The sequence below is a fragment of the Phyllobates terribilis genome, unplaced genomic scaffold, assembly GCF_046119375.1.
Source record: "Phyllobates terribilis strain yellow unplaced genomic scaffold, ASM4611937v1 Scaffold_3__8_contigs__length_932513732, whole genome shotgun sequence".
Taxonomy (NCBI): domain Eukaryota; kingdom Metazoa; phylum Chordata; class Amphibia; order Anura; family Dendrobatidae; genus Phyllobates; species Phyllobates terribilis.
This window is the reverse complement of record NW_027362763.1, coordinates 688,249,106-688,275,167: the sequence shown is the minus strand read 5'-3', so window position 1 is coordinate 688,275,167 and position 26,062 is coordinate 688,249,106. Positions and strand designations below refer to the sequence as shown.

The following is a 26,062-nucleotide window of genomic DNA, read 5'->3' as shown; positions in this document are numbered from 1 at the left end:
GCAGCATAACATAAAGTCAGCCATGCGTGCCAGACTGGTAACGGGCAAGATTTCCGTGTCCTCACCAAGATGACGACTGACCATGCTTTCCTCCTCCTCCTCCTCTTCCTCCTCCCCCCTGTCCTCAGGCCACCCATGCTGAACCGACGGTATGACACTTGTACAGGTACTACCATCTACAACGCATGATAGCAGCTCCTGTTCTTCCTCCTCCTCCTCCTCTCCCTCATTGTCCCCCAATGCACGTTGGGATGAGATGAGGCTGGGCTGTGTGTAATCGCCCGCTATGGCTTCTTGATCCATCTCATCATACTCTGGCTGCAATGCCTCCTCTTTAATTCTCTGCAGAGAGCGTTGCAAAAGACAGACAAGTGGGATGCTGACACTAATGATGGCGTCATCGCCACTCACCATCTTGGTGGCCTCCTCAAAGTTTGTCAGGATGGTACATATGTCAGACATCCAGGTCCACTCCTGAGGTCTTATGTGTGGAGTCTGACCTGAATATCGACGGCCTTGTTGCAGCTGGTACTCCACAACTGCTCTCTTCTGCTCACAAATCCTTTGCAACATGTGGAGGGTAGAGTTCCAACGTGTGGGGACATCACACACCAGTCGGTGTGCCGGAAGCTGCAAACGCTGCTGCAACACAGCAAGGGCGGCGGAAGCTGTAGCCGACTTGCGAAAATGAGCTGACAGGCGGCGTACTTTCACGAGCAGATCTGGCAACTCGGGGTACGATTTAAGAAACCGCTGAACCACGAGGTTAAGCACATGAGCCAGGCATGGTACGTGTGTGATCTCACCTCGCCTCAGAGCCGCCACGAGGTTATGGCCATTGTCACACACGACCATGCCGGGATGTAGGTTCAGCGGTCTCAGCCACAGATCTGCCTGCTCTTTCACAGCTGTCCACAACTCACAAGCAGTGTGAGGTTTATCACCTAAGCTTATGAGTTTCAGCACAGCCTGTTGCCGCTTGGCGGAGGCAGTACTGCAATGCTTCCAGCTTGTAACTGATGTGGTGATATCTGAGATGGAGGCTGAACATGAGGAGGAGGAGGAGGAGGAGGATGCGCAGGAGCTGTACACTGTGGGGGCAACTCTGACTGACATAGGGCCCGCAATCCTCGGTGTGGGGAGGATGTGTTCCGTCCCAAGGTCCGACTGGGTCCCGGCTTCCACTATGTTTACCCAGTGTGCCGTCAGAGAGATGTACCGTCCCTGGCCACAAGCACTTGTCCACGTGTCCGTTGTCAGGTGGACTCTCCCAGTAACTGCGTTGTTGAGGGCACGGCAGATGCTTTGGGACACGTGCTTGTGTAGTGCGGGGATGGCACACCAGGCAAAATAGTGTCGGCTGGGGACCGAGTACCGAGGGATGGCCACCGCCATAAGATTGCGGAAGGATTCCGTCTCCACCAGTCTAAAAGGCAGCATTTCCAATGCAAGCAGTCGTGAAATGTGCGAATTTAGGACTGTGGCCTGTGGGGCGTTAGCTGCGAATTTCCGCTTTCGTTCAAAGATCTGGGATATGGACAATTGAACGCTGCGGTGGGACGTGGACGTGGACGTTGATGCTGTTTCTTGAGAAACTGCCATAACAAGTGAAGACTGAGAGGAGGGGGCATCTTTACATGCAGTATGGACAGGGGATTGTCTTGCACACACAACAGGGGGTTCTATTGCACGCACAACAGTGGAAGAAGCAGTGGTGACACCCGCTGACACTGGTCGTGGACCCTGGGTTTCGCCCCACAAAGTCGGGTGCTTTGCTGCCATGTGCCTGATCATGCTGGTGGTGGTCAGGCTGGTAGTTTTGTCACCCCTGCTGATGCTGGCATGGCAGGTGGAACATATGGCCTTTTTGGGGTTATCAGCAGAGCCTTTAAAAAAATTCCAGACTCTGGAAGACCTACCGCTTGTACTGGCAACGTCCCTCGTGTTGGTGTTATGGGGAACGGTTGCCTGCCTTCTGTCTGCGGCCACCACACTGCTTCTTCCTGCCTGTTGGGGTACTCTGCCTCCCTCCCCCTGTGTGCTGCTGGCCTCACTCTGCATGTCCTCCTTCCACGTTGGGTCAGTTACTAGATCATCCACCACCTCCTCCTCTTCCTCTTGCGCACCACGATCCTCCTCCTCACTTCCTGGCAATTGTGTCTCGTCATCGTCCACCTCTTGTGACAGATTGCCAACGTCGACTTCCTGTGGCCGTGGCTGTTCAAATATTTGCGCATCGCAACATAGGATCTCCTCTTCCACCACTTCAAGCGTATCAGGCGAGGGGCCCAAATATGGAAATGGACCAGTGAACAGCTCTTCAGAGTGTCCAAGTGTGGGATCACTTGCTGTCTGACGACACTCGGCATGGTGGGAGGAAGGAGCATCAGGGTGAGGAGGAGTATGCGGTCGAGACTCACGGCTACTAAGAGTTGACCGTGTGGAAGACAGACCGGAGGTGGTGGTGCCCAGGTAACTGGAAGTATTGTCTGCTATCCAATTAATAACCTGTTCACACTGATCAGTTCTCAATACTGGTGTTGTTCTGTGCTTCCCTAGTAATTTGGTCAAGAAGTGGGAGCGGAAGATGTGGCTGTTGGTTGTGGCACATTTTCACCTTGGCCACGGCCCCGTCCTCTGCACGAACCATCACCAGAACGTCCACTTCCACGTCCCTTGCCACGCGCCTTGCCCATTGTAAATGAAGTAAAATAGTTTACACTTGCACTATCAATGGAAAAAGGGTAATAAAGAGTAGATTAGAACCGTGGAAGAGGAAAACCACAGTTATTGTTTACTGGGGTATACCACACTTTTTTAAATAGAGATATTTGCGGCTGAACAGTGAGCGACACACTCAAACTGCTTTTTTTTAGATACCAAAGGCCCAAAACTGGATAGTACAGCGATTTGACCCGTGGAACTGCGAAACCACACTGGGATGTTGGGCCTACACAAGACTATTTTCAACAGATATATTTTTGTGTCACAACAGTCAGGAGACACTACTGTTTTTCTTTACGGAAAAAACTACCAAAAGCTGAATAATAGAGATTTTTTACCGTGGGATGGCAAAACCACAGTTATTGTTTACTGGGGTATACCACACTTTTTAAATAGAGATATTTGCGGCTGAACAGTGAGCGACACACTCAAACTGCTTTTTTTTTTAGATACCAAAGGCCCAAAACTGGATAGTACAGCGATTTGACCCGTGGAACTGCGAAACCGCACTGGGATGTTGGGCCTACACAAGACTATTTTCAACAGATATATTTTTGTGTCACAACAGTCAGGAGACACTACTGTTTTTCTTTACGGAAAAAACTACCAAAACCTGAATAATAGAGATTTTTTACCGTGGGATGGCAAAATCACAGTTATTGTTTACTGGGGTATACCACACTTTTTTAAATAGAGATATTTGCAGCTGAACAGTGAGCGACACACTCAAACTGTTTTTTTTAGATACAAATGGCCCAAAAGTGGATAATACAGAGGTTTGAACCGTGAAACTGCAAAGCCACACTTGTATTTCTCGGGCCTACACCAGACTATTTTCAACAGATATATTTGTGTCTGAACAATTAGGAGACACTGTTTATTTTTTACGGCAAAAAATGTTAAAAGCAGGATAATAGAGATGTTTTACCGTGGAACAGCAAAACCACAGTTATAATTTACTGGCGTATACCAGACTTTTTTGAATATATATATATATTTGCGGCTGAACAGTGAGCGACACACTCAAACTGTTTTTTTTAGATACAAATGGCCCAAAAGTGGATAATACAGAGGTTTGAACCGTGGAACGGCAAAACCACACTTGTATTTCTCTAGCCTACACCAGACTATTTTCAACAGATATATTTGTGTCTGAACAATAAGGAGACACTATTTATTTTTTACGGCAAAAAATGCCAAAAGCAGGATAATAGAGATTTTTTACTGTGGAACAGCAAAACCACAGTTATAATTTACTGGTGTATACCAGGCTTTTTAAAATATATATATATTTGCGGCTGAACAGTGAGCGACACACTCAAACTTTTTTTTTTAGATACAAATGGCCCAAAAGTGGATAATACAGAGGTTTGTACCGTGGAACTGCAAAACCACACTTGTATTTCTCGGGCCTACACCAGACTATTTTCAACAGATATATTTGTGTCTGAAAAATCAGGGAGACACTATTAGTTTTTTTTTTACAGCAAAAAATGCAAAAAGCAGGATAATAGAGATTTTTTACCATGGAACAGCAAAAGCACACTTCTGTCTCTCTGGCCTACACCAGACTATTTTCAACAGATATATTTGTGTCTGAAAATTCAGGGAGACACTATTATTATTTTTATACAGCAAAAAATGCCAAAAACAGGATAATAGAGATGTTTTACCGTGGAACATCAAAACCACAGTAATAATTTACTGGTGTATACCAGACTTTTTTAAATATATATATTTGCGGCTGAACAGTGAGCGACACACTCAAACTGTTTTTTTTAGATACAAATGGACCATAGAACTGCAAAACCACACTTCTATTTCTCTGGCCTACACCAGACTATTTTCAACAGATATATTTGTGTCTGAAAAATCAGAGGCACACTTTTTTTTTGGGGGGGGGGGCACCAAAAGGTTAATGAGATGGGTATTTGTACATTGTGAAGGAGGAAAAAAAAAAGAGGATTTAGATAAAAAAAGGATTTTTCCTGGCCCCCGGGACCTGGAGCTAAGTCCAGCAATTTCAGCAACAGGAGCAGCACACAGGACTGTAATGCAGCGTTTGCTGGTATAACCACTGCGTCTCCTATACAGCCTGCCTGCCTGCCTGATATACCTGGGATGGATATTAGTCCTGAGAAGGACTGTTTGTTTGATCTGGCAGCCTTTTCAGACCCTACACTAACTTTTTTGCAGGATATATCTCTCCCTAAATCAGCAGCGCTGTCCCTACACTGTCTGATCCGGAGCGACTGTGTCCAAGATGGCGGCGCCCGGTTTTAAATACTTGAGGTGACGCTGTGCGGCCAGCCAATCACTGTAATGCCCACAAACAACATGGCTGCGGCATTACAGTGACTGGCTGGCAATCCCTGCATGTTCATTGGCTCTGTAAAGAGCGCCAAACATGCAGGGCGGAGACCCGAGCTCCCGCCCGAGTAACCTGGAAATGCTCGGTGCTCGCCGAACATCCCGAGTAGCGTGATGCTCGGGCGAGTACCGAGCAGTGTCGAGCATGTTCGCTTAACACTAGTCACGGACATTATTTCAAAACCCCATATAAATAGAAGATCCCCCCCCTTTTTACTGACCGCCCTGGGTCACGGACCAGGCCAGCCACCGTGATATCCCCCAGCGACCAGAGGCCCGGCTGCCGAGTACCCCACGGCCCAGGGGGCGCGTCACTATCATATATAGGTCTATTTATTTTATAATGCACATTAACTGTTCCCACTTTCCTGTCTGACATTGCAGGGAAAAGAACTACAGCTGAGTTAGTCACAAATCAAACACTGATGAAGCGAGGCGGAGAATCTCCTCTTGTTTAATAAAGGTGTATAATACCGTTCAGGAGATTAGCTGTCGTGTAGTTCCTACAGGTTGATTAGTGACACAAAGTGAATATATAAATAAATATATACAGTACTGACCAAAAGATTGGGCACACCTTCTCATTTAAAGATTTTTCTGTATTTTCATGACTTTGAAAATTGTACATTCACATTGAAGGCATCAAAACTATGAATTAACACATGTGGAATTATATAGTTAACAAAAAGTGTGAAACAACTGAAAATATGTCTAATATTCTAGGTTCTTCAAAGTAGCCACCTTTTGCTTTGATGACTGCTTTGCACACTCTTGGCATTCAAGAGGTAGTCACCGGAAATGGTTTTCACTTCACAGGTGTGCCCTGTCAGGTTTAATAAGTGGGATTTCTTGCCTTATAAATGGGGTTGGGACCATCAGTTGTGTTGTGCAGAAATCTGGTGGATACACAGCTGATAGTCCTACTGAATAGACTGTTAGAATTTGTATTATGGCAAGAAAAAAGCAGCTAAGTAAAGAAAAATGAGTGGCCATCATTACTTTAAGAAATGAAGGTCAGTAAGTGCGAAAAATTGGGCAAAATTTGAAAGTGTCCCCAAGTGCAGTTGCAAAAACCATCAAGCGCTACAAAGAAACTGGCTCACATGAGGACCGCCCCAGGAAAGGAAGACCAAGAGTCACCTCTGCTTCTGAGGATAAGTTTATCCGAGTCACTAACTTCAGAAATCGCAGGTTAACAGCAGCTCAGATTAGAGACCAGGTCAATGCCACACAGAGTTCTAGCAGCAGACACATCTCTTCAACAACTATTAAGAGGAGAGTTTGTGCAGCAGGCCTTCATGGTAAAATAGCTGCTAGGAAACCACTGCTAAGGACAGGCAACAAGCAGAAGAGACTTGTTTGGGCTAAAGAACACAAGGAATGGACATTAGACCAGTGGAAATCTGTACTTTCGTCTGGTGAGTCCAAATTTGAGATCTTTAGTTCCAACCACCGTGTCTTTGTGCGACGCAGAAAAGGTGAACGGATGGACTCTACATGCCTGGTTCCCACCGTGAAGCATGGAGGAGGAGGTGTGATGGTGTGGGGGTGCTTTGCTGGTGACATTGTTGGGGATTTATTCAAAATTGAAGGCATACTGAACCAGCATGGCTACCACAGCATCTTGCAGTGGCATTCTATTCCATCCGGTTTGCGTTTAGTTGGACCATCATTTATTTTTCAACAGGACAATGACCCCAAACACACCTCCAGGCTGTGTAAGGGCTACTTGACCAAGAGGGATAGTTATGGGGTGCTACGCCAGATGACCTGGCCTCCACAGTCATCAGACCTGAACCCAATCGAGATGGTTTGGGGTGAGCTGGACCGCAGAGTGAAGGCAAAAGGGCCAACAAGTGCTAAGCATCTCTGGGAACTCCTTCAAGATTGTTGGAAGACCAATTCCGGTGACTACCTCTTGAAGCTCATCAAGAGAATGCCAAGAGTGTGCAAAGCAGTCATCAAAGCAAAAGGTGGCTACTTTGAAGAACCTAGAATATAAGACATATTGTCAGTTGTTTCACACTTTTTTGTTAAGTATATAATTCCACATGTGTTAATTCATAGTTTTGATGCCTTCAGTGTGAATGTACAATTTTCATAGTCACGAAAACACAGAAAAATCTTTAAATGAGAAGGTGTGTCCAAACTTTTGGTCTGTACTGTATATGTGGCCAAAATTGTCTGTACTGTCTGTTTAAAGTAAGAAAAACCCACAATGGTCGCTTAAATAACTTGAAACTAACAAAAGTAATTTGCAGTTTAAATTAAATGAATATCAACTAATGAGAATCCGACTTTGCTTCTGAATTGTGGTTCAAAAGTATAATAAAAAAACAAACACTGTTGGAGTCTTGGTGTCCTTCGTGGGATGGGAATGGGGCATGGTCTCTAAAGGCTCATTCAGACGTCCCTGCCAAACAGTCCAAGCATGGACCAATAATGAATGGACTGGCCGTGACTCTCCTGACCCGAGTGTGACAGTTTCATATATTTCTTGAAGGTGTCATGCTCGGGTTGGGAGACCTATGGCCACTCCATACATTGCGGTCCGATCTCGGATAGATTTGCACAGACGTCTGAATGAGCCTTAAAATGGAGCGTGGCTACTGGTAAAAATTCTCGGCAAAAGTTGGCTAGTATGGGATAATGTATTTACCATTATATTTTTTACGGTACAAAAGACAGAACACTTATCTGTATGGGGGAGACATTGGATAGGGTGTATTACTAAAGATCAAATGTGAGAGATAATTTGTTACTGGTATTAGAGACATGACATGAAGATCCATACTATGTTTGGCCTAAAATTTGTCACCAGAGTGACTTCATCCTGAGAATTTTCCTTGGTTTGACAAACATTCTGCAACATTCTCCAGCATTCTCCAGCATTCTTCAACATTCTCCAGCATTCTCCAACATTCTCCAACATTCTCCAGCATTCTCCAGTATTTTCCAGCGTTCTCCAGCATTCTCCAGTATTTTGCAGCATTCTCCAGCATTATCTAACATTCTCCAGCATTCTTGGAATAGCCTTATTGGTTCTTTTCCCTCCTCACTGTGTAATAATAAAGATGGGGTGACCTTTGATCAGATAATGGGGAGGACAAAGAGGAGGACCCTCTGCAGGTTTACACCTCTTATGGTCCAGACTAATAAGTCCAAAATGATATGAAGCCCACAATTGCTAAAGCCTAAAGTAGATCCATAAAGAGGTGGACCATATGTGCAGGTCCTATAGATAGGCATACTTCTCAACATTAATTTTGGCAATTTAAGGACACTTATATGACACCCTGGGTCCATTTAGGAACACCCCTACTTGTAGGCATGATTTGTATAAACTCCTCCTCTTTTATGTCCAGCACATCATGAATTGTGGCAGTCCCAGCAAATTCTGGACTATCGGCAACCATGGTTAAGGAACCTACTGACACCCTAAAGCAGCTTCCAGTTCTTCATCTTCAAAGAAGTAGTTAAAGGGTTTGTCCTCTTTCACAAAATACCAATCCCTGGTTGCAGTTTTTTATGAAAAAATAAATAATTTTTATTCACCGTCCCCAGGTCCACCAATGAGTCTAGGTGTCTGATATTGGCTGCGGAGCAGATGTTATGTCGACATCAATGCAATCAATCACTGAATTCAGAGGCGCTGCTCGTGTAGGCGGAATGTCCTGCTCAGAGCAGCTGAGCTCAGTGATTGACTGCCAGGCCATTGACGTGACGTCAGCGCCGCAGCCAACACAAGACATCGGGAGCAGTGGTGGAGACTCACCGGGGGATCCAGGGACGGTGTGTAAAGTGCAGTTTGTTTTTTTTAATAACAAACTGTGCCTGCGGACAGGGATTTTGTGATAGAAGAAAACCCCTTTAAATGGGTTTGCACAGGATAAAGAAGGCAGCCATGCTTTTCTAATCCTGTACTAACTCTTTTCTTTATTTTTTTACATCTTGGCTGTATGTAATGGCTTCACGTAAATGTTTGCAGCTTTGTGCACCTTCCTGGCATTGAGAATGTGGTTAGAGGTCATAATACATTAAATACAATCTCTGTACTATACAGGGGACTGCTGGCTATTGGCTGCCGTTGCCTCTCTTACATTGGACCCGGACATCTTGGCAAGAGTTGTTCCAGAGAACCAAAGTTTTCAAAAGGGCTATGCCGGCATCTTCCACTTTCAGGTAACAGAATGATGCTCAAGAAAATTTACTAAAGTTCTTGCACTTCATCTTGAATTGCTCTTCAATCACAGCAACCACTAGGGAGAGCTCACTGCATACTGGTCATACATTGCTCTCAATTATAACTCTGTATTCAGTAAGCTCACCTGCTCCATCTAGTGGTAGCTAAGACATTCGATGATTCACAGTTATGCTGGCTAATTATTTCACATAAGGGCTAGTCTGTCTGGTGGGCAAACCTTATTGTGAGGTCTGATATTACTTCAGGCAGAATATGTCTGATGATAGTATAGCAACAACCACAGACCATTCTGGTGAGTTCACTCAATCTCCTCCAGTCTGCTTTTTATTTCCTGTACATATCTGAAGGCTAAGGCCGACCAGTCATGTCTGCACCTCTGCAGGGGGCTGGAGTTTGCAAACTGCTTGTGTCATGCATGCTGCTGTATACAGCACAGCCTGTCGCCTCTCCTGTGCGTTACATTTAGATGTAGTGTTTTCTGCAACATCTCTGGGGCTGAGCTGCATAGTCAGTGAGCCAGCAGGGTGCAGCAGAGAGCTGTCAGACTCTAGAACCTGAAAGCTGATTTAAATGGAGCAGAATTTTGAATGCAGCTGTGGATGTGAATGTGACAGAATAACACCGGATGTGGATAGTTTTATATACAGTTGTGCTCAAAATTTTACATACCCCGGCAGAATTTTTCCTTTCTTGGCCTTGTTTCCGAGAACATGAATGATAACAAAAAAACTTTTTCACATCCAAATGACCCTGATCAAAATTTCACATACCCTGGTGATTTTGGCCTGATAACATGCACAGAATTTGACACAAATGGGTTTGAATGGCTACTAAAGGTTCCATACTCATCTGTGACCTGTTTGCTTGTAATCAGTGTGTGTGCATAAAAGCTGAGTGAGTTTCTGGGATCCAGACAGACTCTTGCACCTTTCATCCAGCCACTGACATTTCTGGATTGTGAGTCATGGGGAAAGCAAAAGAATTGTCAACGAATCTATGGGAAAAGGTAGTTGAACTGTATAATACCGGAAAGGGATGCAAAAAAATATCCAAGTTATTGATTATGCCAGTCAGCAGCGTTTAAACTGTGATTAACGTATGGGAAATCAGGGGCTCTGTAAAAACCTAACCACGGTCAGGTAGACCAACAAACATTTCTGCCACAACTGCCAGGAAAACTGTTCGGGATGGAAAGAAAAACCCACAAACAACATAAGCTGAAATTCAGGACTCTCTGAAAACTAGCGGTGTGACTGTTTCAAGATGCACAATAAGGAGGCACTTGAAGAAAAATGGGCTGCATGGTCACCAGATGAAAGCCATTACTGCACAAATGATACAAAGTATTTCGCCTACAATATGCCAAACAGCACAGAGACAAGCCTCAAAACTTCTGGAACAAGGTAATTTGGAGTGATGAGACAAAAATTTGAACTTTTTGGCCACAACCATAAACGTGACATTTGGAGAGAGGTCAACAAGGCCTATGATGAAAGGAACACCATTCCTACAGTAAGGCACGGAGGTGGATCGCTGATGTTTTGGGGATGTGTGAGCTACAAAGGCACAGGAAACTTTGTAAAAGTTGAAAGAAAGATGAATGCAGCATGTTATCAGCAAATACTGGAGGCAAATTTGCACTCATCAGCCCGGAAGCTGCGCATGGGATGTACTTGGACGTTCCAACATGACAATGATCCAAAACACAAGGCCAAGTCGACCTGTCATTGGCTTCAGCAGAACAAAGGTTCTGGAGTGGCTATCTCAGTCTCCTGACCTCAATATCATTGAGCCACTCTGGGGAGATCTCAAGTGCGCAGTTCATGCTAGACAGCCCAGGAATTTACAGGAACTGGAGGCTTTTTGCCAAGAAGAATGGGCAGCTTTACCATCTGAGAAAATAAAGAGCTTCATCCACAACTACCACAAAAGACTTCAAGTTGTCATTGATGTTAGAGGGGGCAATACACGGTATTAAGAACTGGGGTATGTGAACTTTTGATCAGGGTCATTTGGATGTTTTTGGTTGTCATTAAGATTTAAAAAAAACACAGTTCTTTGACAATAAATGGCTTCACCCAACCAATAACCATGAGTTGAGAAAAAGTTTTTTTGTTATCATTGATATTCCCTGAAACAAGGCCAAGAAGGGAAAAATTCTGCCGGGGTATGTAAACTTTTGAGCACAACTGTATATGATGAATAAAGCATTGGTGAAGATTTAAGATTCTGTTCTCTTTACCTCCATTTACTTCCCAATTTCAGTTCTGGCAGTACGGTGAGTGGGTGGATGTTGTTGTAGATGATCGGCTTCCTACAAAAGATGGACACCTGGTGTTTGTCCATTCAGCAGAAGGGGATGAGTTCTGGAGTGCTCTACTGGAGAAGGCCTACGCCAAGTAAGTTTCACAATCACGCCACCAATTACAACCAGTACAGATATGGGAAATTCTTCTCACAGGCATTGAAGAAAATGGTAAAATTGTTGATGTCTGTGGCCACCAGTAGGGGGAGCTTAGGAGCTTACTAAAGATAAATTTATGATTTCAATATACATATAGTCCCCCCTAGTGGTGGTTGCAAAAAGTTGGAATTTTATTTACTTTAATGGCTATATCTAGTGGGGAATTGATGGTACTGCAACTTGAAATTACACAGGAGGGAAAAAAAATTGCTGTACTCATTTTCATTAATTCTACGAATGACTTGTGCTGACAGATTGAACGGTTCATATGAAGCTCTGACAGGAGGAAGCACAATCGAAGGTATGGAAGACTTCACTGGAGGAATCTCTGAGCAATATGACTTGAAGAAGGCTCCAGCCGACCTTTACCAGATTATTCAGAAAGCCATAAAGGCGGAATCTTTGCTTGGATGCTCGATTGATGTAAGAAGGGGAAATATATAATGTATAATAGCTTCAGAAAGTACTAGTTCTCATTAAGCAGATCAAGCTAAAGTGCAAAGTGATGCAGAAAGTGCATCTTGGGAAAATATATGCAAATTAGCTCTTTTCAACAAGGAAGTTAAATTTCTCTCTACCACCACCTAGTGGAGGTGGCTAACATGTATGTCAATATCTGACCCTGATTTGCAAAATGACTAGTTCTAGTATGAACTGCAATTATTTATTCAAATAGCCAATACAAATAGAAGTTCATTACCGCCCTCTTGTGGAAAAGCTTTGAATTACAACTTTTATAAAGGGTAAGGTTTTTCCTTGTGGAGAGTCTGGCACGTCAATATGAGGAGACTTAAACACCTTGCATGCTCCTCTGGGAAATTAAATATGCAAATTGTCTCTTCAGAGAGGAAGTATGAGATCTGATTTGGCTGGGTGAGCCTCATACTTTGCATTGATGAGGGGAAATATCCCGAAACACTGTCTACAAATTGAGATTCTGATTTGCCTTTCATCCTAAGTCATATATAAAGGCTCACTAAAGGGTTGATAATGACTTGTAGGATCGATACTTTCAATCAGTGGCACTATTATTATTATTTATTGATATAGCGCCATTGATTCCATGGTGCTGTACATGAGAAGGGGTTACATACAAAATACAGATAGCACTTACAGTAAACACACTAACAATGATAGACTGGTACAGGGGGAAGAGGACCCTGCCCTTGTGGGCTTAGGTTGAGGGGTTGCAGTAGCTCCGGCAGCAAGGTCATGGCAGGCTGTAAGATTGTTTGAAGAGATGGGTTTTCAGGTTCCGTCTGAAGGATCCGGATGTGGTGGATAATCGGACGTGTTGAGGCACAGAATTCCATAGGACTGGGGATATTCGGGAGAAATCTTGGAGGCGATTGGGTGAGGAACGAATAAGTATGGAGGAGAGAAGGAGGTCTTGGGAGGACCGGAGGTTACGTGAGGGAATATATCAGGAGATTAGGTCAGAGATGTACAGAGGAGAGAGGTTATGGATGGCTTTGTAGGTCAGTGTTAGTAGTTTGAACTGGATACGCTGGGGAATTGAGAGTCAGTGAAGGGATTTGCAAAGGGGGGTAGCAGAGGAGTAGCGAGGAGAGAGTTGAACCAGTCGCGCAGCAGAGTTGAGGATGGACTGGAGGGGTGCGAGAGTGTTAGCAGGCAGTCCACAGAGGAGGATGTTGCAATAGTCGAGGCGGGAGATGATGAGGGCATGCACAAGCAGTTTAGTAGATTGAGGGTTGAGGAAAGGACGGATTCTGGAAATATTTTTGAGCTTTAGGCGACAGGAGGTGGCGAGAGCTTGGATGTGGGGCTTGAAGGACAGGGGCAGAGTCAAGGATTACTCCGAGGCAGCGGATTGTCGGTACAGGGGAAAGTGTGATGTCATTTATTGTGATAGAATTATCAGGTGGGGAAGATATGCGAGATGGGGGAAAGATAATGAGTTCGGTTTTGTCCACATTGAGCTTGAGGTAGCGGGAGGAGAAGAAGGAGGATATGGCTGCTAAAATGCTGGGATTCTGGACAGCAGAGAGGTGACATCTGGGCCAGAGAGGTAGATCTGGGTGTCATCAGCGTACAGATGGTACTGGAAGCCATGGGATTTTATGAGCTGTCCCAGGCCAAGGGTATAGATTGAGAAGAGAAGGGGTCCTAGGACAGAGCCTTGAGGGACTCCAACAGAGAGAGGGGGCGGGGTGAGGAGGTAGTGTGGGAGTGAGAAACGCTAAATGGGCGGTTAGAAAGGTATGAGGAGATCCAGGATAGGGCAAGGTTTTTGATGCCAAAGGAAGAGAGGATCTGTAGTAGGAGAGAGTGGTCAACTGTGTCAAAAGTAGAGGACAGGTCAAGAAAAAGAAGTATAAAGAATTGTCTGTTAGCTTTGGCTGTAAGTCATTGGTGATTTTGGTAAGGGCAGTTTCGGTGGAATGGTGGGGGCGGAAGCTGGATTGTCGGTTGTTGAAGAGAGTGTTAGATGAGAAGTGAGAGGAAAGTTCAGCGTGAATGTGTTGCTCAAGGAGTTTGGAGGCAAATGGGAGCAGCGATATGGGGCAATAGCTGGAAAGGCGGTTGGGTCGGGGGATGGCTTTTTGAGGATGGACGTGATTGTGGCATGTTTGAAGGCAGCAGGGAAGGTACCAGAAGTTAGTGATAGGTTGAAGATATGGGTTAGGGATGGGATGAGTGTGGGGGTGAGGTTGGGGAGGAGGTGGGATGGGATGGGGTCGAGTGCACAAGTGGTGAAGTGTGATTTGGACAGGAGACGAGTAAGGTCTCCTTCCATGATGTTGGGAAAGGAGGTTATGGGGGTAGGGCAATGGTGTGGAAAACAAAGGGGTTGTGTTGGTCGGACAGTAAAGACTTGCCGTGTTTTGTCAATCTTGTTTTTGAAGTGTGTGGCAAACTCCTCAGCAGAGATGATGGAGGTCGGAGGGGGCAGTGGAGAGCGGAGGAGAGATTTAAAAGTGTTGAATAGCTGTTTGGGGTTGTAGGATAGGGAGGATATGAGGGTTGTGAAGTAGGCCTGTTTAGCAGAGGTGAGGGCTGATTTGAATGCGAGTGTTGCTTGTTTGAATGCATTGAAGTCATCTTGGGAATGTGTTTTCTTCCAATGCTGCTCCGCAACCTTGGACACTTGTCAAAGCTGTTTAGTGAGGTTGTTGTGCCAGGGTTGCCTATTGACTCGTCGTGCTCTGCCATGCATAAGAGGGGCGACCGAGTCCATTGGTGATGCGAGAGTGGCATTGTAGAAAGCGGTGGCGCTGTCTGTGTCATGGAGTGAGGATATGGATGTCAGTGGTAGACCAGAGTCAGGTAGTATGTGAGTGTCTAGATGTGAAAGGTTTCTGCGGGGGTGTGCTAGTTGCCATTGGACATGGGTGACAGGTGAGGAGGACAGGGATGAGAACTTGAGTAGATGGTGCTCAGATAGGGGGAGAGGGGAGGTTGTGAAGTTAGATAGGGAGCAGAGACGGGTGAAGATAAGGTCTGTGTGGGTGGCTGAGGAGGACCACTGAGTAAGTCCAAAGGATGAAGTAAGCGACAGGAGTTTGGAGGCTGCTGACTGGCTGGTGTCAGTGGGGTTGCTGAAATCGCCCATGATGATGGTGGGAATGTCAGCAGATAGAGAGTGAAGAAGCCAGGTGGAGAATTAGAGTGGCACTAGAGTTCAAGTTCTCTTATTCTCTGAAGAGACAATTTGAACTTTTACAAAGTCAATACAAGTTTGCTTCATTGGCTCCTTCAACTGGACAAACTATAAACGGCATCCATCATACAGGTCTACAGAGGAGTTAGGATGGTTCATTACCTCTCTCATGTGGTCAAAGTTAAATATGCAGCTACAATATAATAATCACAGCATTGGCTCCCTCACATGGACAAACTATGAACTGCAGTTGTTATATAATTATCAGCTTGGATACCCCAATTGATAAAAAAATAATAAGCAGCTAATAAAATCTTGTATTTTCTTCATTTTTTTTTACTATATTTTTTTAAATGTACTTTTTTTTTTTCAAAATAGATCACAAATGCTTATGAAACTGAAGACATCACAAGCAGGAAACTGGTTAAAGGACATGCATATTCAGTGACGGGAGCCGAGGAGGTGATATATAGACAGATAATGATTTTTTTTACATCATTCTATATATGGACGCTTTCTACTCTTTAAGAGAAGGAGGCATGTGTCATGTGACTCAGGATGGCGACATATGGAGATCATATAGGTTTGCATTACTTAGAGACATCTCAGAGACAGGCGTATTACAGACACGTGGTCATTCCAAACTATACTCCATCTTTAATCCTATATTTTAGAGGATCGTCGTATGTATCATTTATTCTTCTCTCTCCCCTGTAGGTTCAATACCGTGGAAAGACAGTGCAGCTGATCAGAGTGAGGAATCCCTGGGGAGAAGTGGAATGGACGGGAGCCTGGAGTGATGAGTATGTAATAAAATCATATATAGTTTATAGTTCACATTGCTCATAGGAAAATAATGTAAGGTGTGACTGCCACCTTGTGGTGTAATTTAGGTACTGCATGTTCGCCAGATCTTGATTTTAGAAAATTCGAAGCAGCTGATGCCTATATTATACATATTTATTCCAATTTACAGAGAGGAAAAATTAGTTACCAAACTTCTGACGCCGCTTCTCTCCAGGGTAACAAAGGACTGAGCATGTTCTCATCCACCGTCGCTTTTGGATACCTTTTATACATATTAGAGCTAATCGTTTTGTCCACTTTATATTAATGTGTATGGCCGTGTTAACTCGCCCAAGCTGATTTTACACATTAGATGTTGCAGTACATTAGGTTTTCATGTCAAATGTGAGCAGCTGCTCCCCCTAGTGTTTAAAAGTTGAAAATATGAAAACTTTTTAAATCATTTTTCATATTTCATAAATTAAAAAAATAAATAAAAACAAAATAATAAAAAATTATATATATATATATTTATTGTAATGCAGCGGCTTGCTGCATTGCTAAAATATCCACGGGGTGTGTTCTGGCTGACCATTTACCTCCCCCTCAGGCGACTGATCACATGACTGTGACATCATCACAGGTCCTGTGTGCACAAAAGGATATATAAATCCTGGTGGTTTTTGAATTAGAGAGAGAGAGGCCTGGTGAGGCAAGAAGCCTGGTCCCTGTGGCTGGGACACCATTAGCCTGGAAGGAAGAGGCTGGATCCCTGTGTCTGGGATACCAGTAGCCTTGGAAGGCAAGAGGCCTGGTCCCTGTGTTTGGGACTCCATTAGCCTGGAAGGCAGAGGCTGGATCCCTGTGTCTGGGATACCAGTAGCCTTGGAAGGCAAGAGGCCTGGTCCCTGTGTTTGGGACTCCATTAGCCTGGAATCATTATTTCTCTGAAAAGTCAAAAAAGTCACGGTCTCTTGGAGTACTGTCAATAAGTCTGCACATCAGCAGTGTGAATCCATGCAGGACAAATATTTTATCAAGAATCACAGATTAGCAGATTAATTGAAATGGAGGAAAATGAATCATTTAAATATGAGAGCATTAAAAATATCCATAATTTCTTCATTTTTCTAGCGCCCCAGAGTGGAATAACATTGATCCGAAAGTAAGAGCAGCTCTGGACAAGAGGGCAGAAGATGGAGAATTTTGGTGAGAATTGCAACTTTCTAATACACTTTTGGCCCCATCGCTGTATTTGCACATTTTTTTTCTGGTGTAAACATAGTTGTAATTGTGACTCTTTCATTTGCACCTTATTCATTATTTCATTTTTGCCATCTTTAAAATTAACTTTACTTGTTTTTGTTTTTTTCTTTTGACTAATTTGCAACTGTACGAAATGTTGCAAAACTTTTGCGGACTTGCACCCCAGTAGCCGAAATTGAAGACTAACGTGCAACATTTTATAGAATCATGTGACTTTCTGCTCTAAAAAGGTGCAAAGATCAAAGAAAACAGCAGCGAATCTCACAAGACAAAAAAAGAAAAATCACCGGAAATGAGGATTTGTGTTTCAATTCCTATCCAGTGGGCTAAAAACTTGTAGTGACCTAAAATTTCTCACAGCTGAGGGTTTGTTACAATTATATACAGTTTAGATAATATCCTTGTTTTAAAAAAATCATGGACTCCAGACTGATAGATTTTTTGCAATAATCATCACAGGAGAGAGATTTGTACTAATGAATTACTTCGTCCATTAGATTGGATAGAACTACAGCAAACCCTCAGCTGTGAGAAGTATTAAGCCTGTAGATGTAATGAATCTGGCTCGTTCCATTCACTGACAGCAAACAGAGGTCGCACTTTGGGAGGATACCGTTAGCTGAATGGGATCTCCTCCACCTCTGTGTGATTCTGTATGTCATGGTTGCAGGATGGCGTATACAGATTGGGTGCAGCAATATTCTCGTTTGGAGATCTGTAACTTGACTCCTGACACCCTGACCGGTAATGATCAGCAGAAGTGGAATATAACGCTATTCAACGGCAGCTGGATCCGGGGGTCTACAGCAGGCGGATGTCAGAATTACCCAGGTAACATATGTCCTACAGGTGAATAATGAGTGCAGCTCTGAAGTATAATACAGAGTCTAACTCAGGATAAGTAATGCAATCATAGGCGGATTATAATGAGGTCAATCTGGGCTGCCGCCCGGGGCCTCGGGCCTCCAGGGGGCCCGGGGCTCCGGGGTGTCTATGGCCAGATTGCCCTCATTATATGTGCGGCGCCGCGGCACATGCCGGCAGACAGTGGCAGGGGGGCCCCCGGACCGCTCCCCCAACAGCGGCGCACTGCAGCTACTTCTTCTTCGACCGGACCAGCACTGCAGCTTTTAACTTCCCTGTGTGCTGGCCCGGCCGCGTCACTGCTAGGAGACACGGTCCTGTGCGCGGCCGTGTCTTCTAGCTGTGACGTCACGCAGTGCGCGCCCGGCCTGCACTGCTGCACCAGAGAAGAGCAGGAGGACTGGAGCCGGGGGATGTTGAGTGTGTGAGAGTGTGTGAGAGTGTGTGAGAGTGTGTGAGAGTGTGTGAGAGTGTTTGAGTGAGTGTGTGAGTGTGTGAGTGTGCAAGTTGATATCATTGGTGATTTCTGTTTATATGTATTTTTGTGTTTCAAATGTGTTTATGCGTGTACAGTATGTATATGTCTGTATATGTTTGTGTGTGCGTGACTGCTTGCGGCCTCCCGCTGTCTCTGGGGGGGGAGCCATGCGGCCTCCTGCTGTGTATAGATGGCGCCATGCGGCCTCCTGCTGTGTATAGATGGCTACGTGCGGCCTCCCGCTGTGTATAGATGGCACCATGCAGCCTCCTGCTGTGTATAGATGGCTACGTGTGGCCTCCCGCTGTGTATAGATGGCTACGTGCGGCCTCCCGCTGTGTATAGATGGCTACGTGCGGCCTCCCGCTGTGTATAGATGGCACCATGCGGCCTCCCGCTGTGTATAGATGGCACCATGCGGCCTCCCGCTGTGTATAGATGGCTACGTGCGGCCTCCTGCTGTGTATAGATGGCGCCGTGCGGCCTCCTGCTGTGTATAGATGGCTACATGTGGCCTCCTGCTGTGTGTAGATGGTGCCGTGCGGCCTTCCGCTGTGTATAGATGGCTATGTGCGGCCTCCCGCTGTATATAGATGGCTACGTGCGGCCTCCCGCTGTGTATAGATGGCTACGTGTGGCCTCCCGCTGTGTATAGGTGGCACCGTGCAGCCTCCTGCTGTGTATAGATGGCTACGTGCGGCCTCCTGCTTTGAATAGATGGCTACGTGCGGCCTCCCGCTGTTTATAGATGGCTACGTGCGGCCTCCCGTTGTGTATAGATGGCTACATGTGGCCTCCTGCTGTGTGTAGATGGCTACGTGTGGCCTCCTGCTGTGTGTAGATGGCTACGTGCGGCCTCCCGCTGTATATAGATGGCTACATGCGGCCTCCCGCTGTATATAGATGGCTACGTGCGGCCTCCCGCTGTGTATAGATGACGCCATGCAGCCTCCTGCTGTGTATAGATGGCTACGTGCAGCCTCCTGCTGTGTATAGATGGCTACGTGCGGCCTCCTGCTTTGTATAGATGGCTACGTGCGGCCTCCCGCTGTTTATAGATGGCTACGTGCGGCCTCCCGTTGTGTATAGATGGCGCCGTGCAGTCTCCCGCTGTGTATAGATGGCTACGTGTGGCCTCCCGCTGTGTATAGATGGCTACGTGCGGCCTCCCGCTGTGTATAGATAGCTACGTGCGGCCTCCCGCTGTGTATAGATGGCTACGTGCGGCCTCCCGCTGTGTATAGATGGCGCCGTGCGGCCTCCCGCTGTGTATAGATGGCTACGTGCGGCCTCCTGCTGTGTATAGATGGCTACGTGCGGCCTCCCGCTGTGTATAGATGGCTACGTGTGGCCTCCCGCTGTGTATCGATGGCTACGTGTGGCCTCCCGCTGTGTATAGATGGCTACGTGCGGCCTTCTGCTGTGTATAGATGGCTACGTGCGGCCTCCTGCTGTGCATAGATGGCTACGTGTGCTCAATATTGAGTCATACAATTAATGTAAGGCTATGTGCCCACGATGCAGAAATGCTCCGGATTTTTTTTGAGCGTTTATGCATCTCCCTGGCAGAAAAAATGCATGCGGATTGTCCATGCGGATTGTACATGCGGATTGTACATGCATTTTTCCTGCCAGGGACAAGCGGAAGTGAAGCGTTCTTCACATGCATTTCCGCATGCGGGTTGACAAGCGATTTCCAAGCGATTTTAGCATCACTTGGAAAGTGCTTGACAACTTGGTCACACTATATAAATCCATGCAAACAGCATGGATTTATATAGTGTGACCGTAAAAGAATGGTTAAAAATAAAAAAGTAAATATATACTTACCTTCTGATGGCCTGCTGACGTCAGCGGTCGCGTGACCTGTCACATGACTAAATTACGTCAGCGCAGGTCCTTTTCAGACCATCGCGAGCTGCCGGCAAGCCAGGACGCATCGGATAAAGACACCGGGGGCCATCAGAAGGTAAGTATAATATTTATTTTTTATTTTATTCTTTTTTTACAGGTTCTATGGTACCCGAGTCCGGAGGAGAGTCTCCTGTCCTCCACACCCGGGTACTATCCGCACATTGAAACGCATGGATTCTGCATGTACAGATCCAGTGATGCGGATTCCATGTTTTCCGATGCAAGTCAATGGCGGTGAAAACGCTGCGCTTCCGCAAAATAATTGGTAGTGCTGCAGATTTTTCTGCAATGATAATCCACAGCGTAAATTTCTGCAGCATGTACATGCGGATTATCATTGGAGAACATGGCAGACCTTCTACCATCCGTTTTTTAAGCGTTTCTGCAGCGGAATTGCCACTGTGGAAATGCTTAAAAACGCATAGTGGGCACACAGCCTAAAAAAAAATATAATAATTAATATTGTGCCAAATTAATTTCACGTGAACTATCACATGATCTATCACAGGGGGTCATGTGACATGTGATACATCAGGTGTGTGTGTTTCTATGTGGGGGGGCCCGCGCCTTCTAAACTGCCCGGGGCACTTGCTACTCTTAATCCACCCCTGAATGCAATGTATGTACACAGTGACTGCACCAGCAGAATAGTGAGTGCAGCTCTGGAGTATAATACAGGATGTAACTCAGGATCAGTAATGTAATGTATGTACACAGTGACTGCACCAGCAGAATAGTGAGCGCAGCTCTGGAGTATAATACAAGATGTAACTCAGGATCAGTACAGGATCAGTAATGTAATGTATGTACACAGTGACTGCACCAGCAGAATAGTGAGCGCAGCTCTGGAGTATAATACAAGATGTAACTCAGGATCAGTACAGGATCAGTAATGTAATGTATGTACACAGTGACTGCACCAGCAGAATAGTGAGTGCAGCTCTGGAGTATAATACAGGATGTAACTCAGGATCAGTAATGTAATGTATGTACACAGTGACTGCACCAGCAGAATAGTGAGTGCGGCTCTGGAGTATAATACAGGATGTAACTCAGGATCAGTAATGTAATGTATGTACACAGTGACTGCACCAGCAGAATAGTGAGCGCAGCTCTGGAGTATAATACAAGATGTAACTCAGGATCAGTACAGGATCAGTAATGTAATGTATGTACACAGTGACTGCACCAGCAGAATAGTGAGTGCAGCTCTGGAGTATAATACAGGATGTAACTCAGGATCAGTACAGGATAAGTAATGTAATGTATGTACACAGTGACTGCACCAGCAGAATAGTGAGTGCTGCTCTAGAGTGTGATACAGGATATAACTCAGGATCAGTACAGGATCAGTAATGTAATGTATGTACACAGTGACTGCACCAGCAGAATAGTGAGTGCAGCTCTGGAGTATAATACAGAAGGTAACTCAGGATCAGTACAGGATCAGTAATGTATGATCGGCCTGTTATACTCACCATTCTCCACCAGAGGGCACCAGCCGAATAGTGAGTGTCGCTCTGGAGTATAATACAGGATATAACTCAGGATCAATACAGGATCAGTATTGTAATGTATGTACACAGTGACTGCACCAGCAGAATAGTGAGTGCAGCTCTGGAGTATAATACAGGGTGTAACTCAGGGTCAGTAATGTAATGTATGTACATAGTGACCTCACCAGCAGAATAGTGAGTGCAGCTCTGGAGTATAATACAGGATGTAACTCAGGATCAGTAATGTAATGTATGTACACAGTGACTGCACCAGCAGAATAGTGAGTGCAGCTCTGGAGTATAATACAGGATGTAACTCAGGATCAGTAATGTAATGTATGTACACAGTGACTGCACCAGCAGAATAGTGAGTGCAGCTCTGGAATATAATACAGGATGTAACTCAGGATCAGTAATGTAATGTATGTACACAGTGACTGCACCAGCAGAATAGTGAGTGCAGCTCTGGAGTATAATACAGGATATAACTCAGGATCAGTAATGTAATGTATGTACACAGTGACTGCACCAGCAGAATAGTGAGTGGAGCTCTGGAGTATAATACAGGATGTAACTCAGGATCAGTAATGTAATGTATGTGCACAGTGACTGCACCAGCAGAATAGTGAGTGCAGCTCTGGGGTATAATACAGGATGTAACTCAGGATCAGTAATGTAATGTATGTACACAGTGACTGCACCAGCAGAATAGTGAGTGGAGCTCTGGAGTATAATACAGGATATAACTCAGGATCAGTAATGCAATGTATGTACACAGTGACGGCACCAGCAGAATAGTGAGTGCAGCTCTGGAGTATAATACAGGATGTAACTCAGGATCAGTAATGTAATGTATGTACACAGTGACTGCACCAGCAGAATAGTGAGTGCAGCTCTGGAGTGTAATACAGGATGTAACTCAGGATCAGTAATGTAATGTATGTACACAATGACTGCACCAGCAGAATAGTGAGTGCAGTAAAAACTAATTCTAAAAATATGCCGTATTTATCTTAGTGACTGTCAAATCTTAGCATATATCACCTATTGGTTTACTTACTGTGCATCAAAATTTTTTAGTAAGACATGCCCCGTTTCCATCTAGACCATAGTCCCTTGATAAGGATGTCAAACAAAATGTCTAAAATAATAAATTTGCTACCGTGCATGTAAGTCATTTTTTGGGCTCGAGTTGCACCACAGTTCCAGTGCATTTACCTTAGTAAATTCTCCTCATCTTACTCAACCATTTATGCAGATTCATTCTTCATATAAATTTAATATAATTGGATCATACCTTTTACATTTTAGAAATTGCTGAATTTATGTGAGTAAATTGGATTTTTTTTAATTATAATTACATGACACAAATCAATCATGATTAATAATTCACAATTTCTTCATATACAGCCACATTTTGGACAAACCCCCAGTTTCAGATTAAGCTGGAAGAACCAGATGACGACCATGATGGAGCTTCACATGAACCTTGCTGTACAGTAATTGTCGGGCTAATGCAGAAGAATCGGAGGCGTCAGAGAAAATTAGGAGAGGACTTGCTGTCTATAGGCTATGCCTTGTACAGGGTAAGCAAAATCTGGTAAATTTAAACGATGCAATAAAGTGGCCCAGTCACATAATTTAAATGGCATCTCATCTATTCATGTGTCACAACAGGCTACAATCTGAAGGAACATAGCTACCAAGACCTGTGTCTCAACTGACAGAGGAGCTCATGTACAGGTGAGGTACTAGAGAAGGGCTGTGACAGGAGAAAAAATAAATCTTATCACTGAGCCCAAAATATTTTTTTCACCAGCCTCAGTTCTCCATGCACAGTCAGCTAAGATTTATTTCTTCTCCTATCACAGCCTTTCTCCAGCTGCTCCGGTATGTGTGCTCACGATAAAGTTCCTCTGTCAGTTGAGACACAGATCGTGGCCAAGTACCTAAGCCAAACAGCATCACTTTTTATGCTCTCTGAAATAGTGATTGTCTTAAAGCATGACTTACAGACTTCAGCTAAAAATCCTTCTTTAAAGCGCCCTTTTCAGTTGAGTACTAAGCAGAGATCATAGCCCCCAAGCTTTGTTTTTTTGGAACCGCAATCCAACAATTATTAGTGGAAACCGTAAAGGCTATGGACACCTTTAACATGGAAAAAATATTTTTAATATATGTTAGTGATTACCATAAAGGAGTTGGTTGTCTCAGACATTTTTTTTGCTTATGCACAATATATGCCCTATTGGCCCTACTGATGGACCCTTCATCTATCTGAAGAAAGGGACCCCAATGTGCCCTGTCTGAAATGGAGAGGTGGCAACTGAGCGTCTGTCTTTATCCATTTATATGAGATTTCTAATTGATGAATCTCATACAAATGAATAAACTGAGAAGTGCACAATAGTGGCATTTGATGGTGCCCCGTTCTCAAGAGCGATGTTGGTGCCAGCACTGGAACCTGCATTTATTAAACATTTAAACAACATATTCTGTAGATGGACATTAAATGTTGGAGAATCACCCTTTTCTTCAGTATGGACTTTTCATTACTTTATGACCCCAGATTTACAGGTTGTAACTTGCTCCTAGTATTTAGACATTTCTCATTTAGTAATGCAGTAATACAAATGTTCTGTCTGCTAATTCTTCACTAGCTCCCATGTATCAGCTGAGCTTCATTCCTTGACTTCTTTCCGCTTCTAATGTAGTGCCTTTGTCATCTTCTTTCTATAGTGTAATCACAACCAGTGACACTGTCCACGTGTCTGATTTTTTCTTTACCCTTGGCAGACTCTGGGTGCTCTCCCCTGTCTAATAGTTTAATTTGCTATCTATGAATACCTTCCCTCCCTGTCAATATCTCTTTGAATGGAAGGGAGGAGTCAGATGCAGCAGCACAGTCAGCAATGTGAAGGAGTTGCACAGACTGTACCACAGCAATTGTGTTTTTTTTTTTTAATGAAGACTATTATATGCGTATATGTAATTTATACATCTAATGTTAAGTAATACTAAATAAATATTCTAAAAATTATATTTTTGTTTTGCAGGTTCCCAAAGAGGTACAGTGATTTCCATTACTCAGTCTTGAAGTTGGGTCATTTGTGATACTCATTGGTGGAGGACTTTTGCATTATTGTTTTATTGTATCAATAAAAAAGTGTCAATATGGTCCATACAGTAGATCTATATTATAGAAGTTGTAAGAGATGGTACAAAATCCTGTTTCAGAAACAGCGCCAATGTTCTTCATAGACCATGGCTAGTGCTACAGCTAGAGCTATATAGATGAGGCTAAGCTGCAATATCAGATGCAGCCATACAAAGTGTTGTTTCTGTAATGAAAAAAAAAATCACATAGAATTTCTTTAAATGTTAATAAGGTTTCTATGTCACATAGTTTTTTTAGCAGGTTAAAGGAAATTTTGTGGGGGCTTAAAAAAAAGTTGGTACATCAACATCAGATTGATGGGGTCCCCAACTCTCTGCTCCATTGACTGTATGGGCTGCCTCATCTTCTTGCGCAGCTCTGTACATTTAGGAGTGGTGGTTGGTACTGGAGATCCAAATCCCACGCTTTCCTTTTCACAGTCATAGACATAAAGGATAGAATCCAGACCTCCAGCAGCCACCACTAGGAGATCTCAATGCATATTGACAGCAACAATCCAAATCTGCAAAGTCCTAATTTTTCCTTAGTGGTGACTGCAGACAGAATCGTATCATGTGTCTCTGTATGCAGGGAGCTCCCCCTAGTGGTGGCTGCAGACAGAATCTTATCATGTATCTCTGTATAAAGGGAGCTCCCCCTAGTGGTGGCTGCAGACAAAATCTTATCCTGTGTCTCTGTATCCAGGGGGTTCCTCAT

At 44.4% G+C, this 26,062-nt stretch overlaps 1 protein-coding gene across 1 annotated transcript in view; it reads left to right on the top strand.

Annotated features, from left to right (window-relative positions):
• Positions 1-26,062, top strand: part of LOC141257390 (calpain-8-like) — a 97,475-nt gene that overhangs the window by 45,055 nt on the left and 26,358 nt on the right. Inside the window, exons 3-10 of the mRNA XM_073671887.1 lie at positions 9,158-9,276; positions 11,564-11,697; positions 12,017-12,185; positions 15,763-15,846; positions 16,102-16,187; positions 17,305-17,379; positions 18,107-18,267; positions 23,599-23,774. Coding sequence (XP_073527988.1) covers positions 9,158-9,276; positions 11,564-11,697; positions 12,017-12,185; positions 15,763-15,846; positions 16,102-16,187; positions 17,305-17,379; positions 18,107-18,267; positions 23,599-23,774 — 1,004 coding nt within the window. The remainder of the gene's footprint in view (positions 1-9,157; positions 9,277-11,563; positions 11,698-12,016; positions 12,186-15,762; positions 15,847-16,101; positions 16,188-17,304; positions 17,380-18,106; positions 18,268-23,598; positions 23,775-26,062) is intronic.